The 1,153-nt window shown below is 62.1% G+C and overlaps 1 protein-coding gene across 1 annotated transcript; it reads right to left on the reverse strand.

Moving 5' to 3' along the window:
* Nucleotides 1-47: 47 nt before the first annotated feature.
* Nucleotides 48-493, reverse strand: LOC103809117 (serine/threonine-protein phosphatase PP1-alpha catalytic subunit-like; the record flags this gene model as incomplete). The annotated part of the gene is made up of 2 exons (XM_009081930.1): nt 48-278; nt 362-493. Coding segments are annotated over 2 exons (363 nt in total), but the record flags the coding sequence as incomplete, so codon positions are not given.
* Nucleotides 494-1,153: the final 660 nt, after the last annotated feature.

The raw sequence follows: 1,153 nt of genomic DNA on the forward strand, positions 1-1,153 counted from the left end.
CGGGGGGGGGGCAGGGGGGGTTTGGGGCCAATGTCCCAGGCCCTCACACTCATCATAGAAGCCATAGATGCGGTTGATGCTTGCACACTCGTGGTTGCCCCTCAGCAAGAAGAAGTTCTCGGGGTACTTGATCTTATAGGCCAGCAGCAGGCAGATGGTCTCCAGGGACTGTTTGCCCCTGTCCACGTAGTCCCCCAAAAACAGGTAGTTGCTCTCAGGGGGGAACCCCCCGTACTCAAAGAGCCGCAGCAGGTCGTAGTACTGGCCGTGGATGTCACCTGGGGGGAGGACAGGCCGTGAGTGGGACCTCCCCACACCACCCCGTGCCCCCAGGGGAGCCCAGCACCCATGCAGCCCTCACCACAGATCTTGAGGGGTGCCTCCAGCTCCAGCAGGATGGGTTGACTAAGGAAGATCTCCCGGGATTTGAGGCACAGCCCTCGGATCTCGTTCTCCGTCAGCTGCACGTTCTTCCCTGGCCGCGAGCCTTGGACTGGGCACAGCACACACACCATGGTCAGGGGCCCCAAAGAGACACAGGCACCCTCCCAGTGCCCCTGGAACCCCATCAGTACCCCAGGAACCACTCCAGTGCCCCAGAAACCCCACGCCAGTGACTCAGGACCCCATCAGCACCCCAGGAATCTCCTCAGTGTCCCAGGATCCCACCAGAATCCCCAGCATCCCATGAGGAACCCTCATGCTGGCACTGAGGAACAGACACTGGGGACATGGCACATCCTGTGCCCACAGACTGCCAGGAGGGATTTGGGTGTCCCCCAACAGCCCCCCAGGACCCCATCAGTGTCCCAGGAACCCCACCCGCACACCAGGAATATCTTCCATCCCCCTAATACCCTCCAAGCTCTCCAGGCTCAGCTCCAGCCCCCTTGGGGACCCCGCAGTACCCTCCATGCCCAACTCCAGCCTCCTCACAGGGCACAGACCCATTTGGGATGCCCAAATACCTTCTGGGACCTCCCCCAGTCCTCCTCGGGGGGTTCAGGCCCTTTGGAGACCCCAAGTACCCTCCATATCTTCCCCAAACCCCCTCACAGGGCACAGACCCACTGGGGACCCCCCAGCACCCTCCACGCTCAGCTCCAGGACACAGACCCATTGGGGACCCCCCAATACCCTCCCTGAGCTCTCT

Source organism: Acanthisitta chloris, unplaced genomic scaffold, assembly GCF_000695815.1.
Source record: "Acanthisitta chloris isolate BGI_N310 unplaced genomic scaffold, ASM69581v1 scaffold6989, whole genome shotgun sequence".
In the NCBI taxonomy this organism is placed as follows: domain Eukaryota; kingdom Metazoa; phylum Chordata; class Aves; order Passeriformes; family Acanthisittidae; genus Acanthisitta; species Acanthisitta chloris.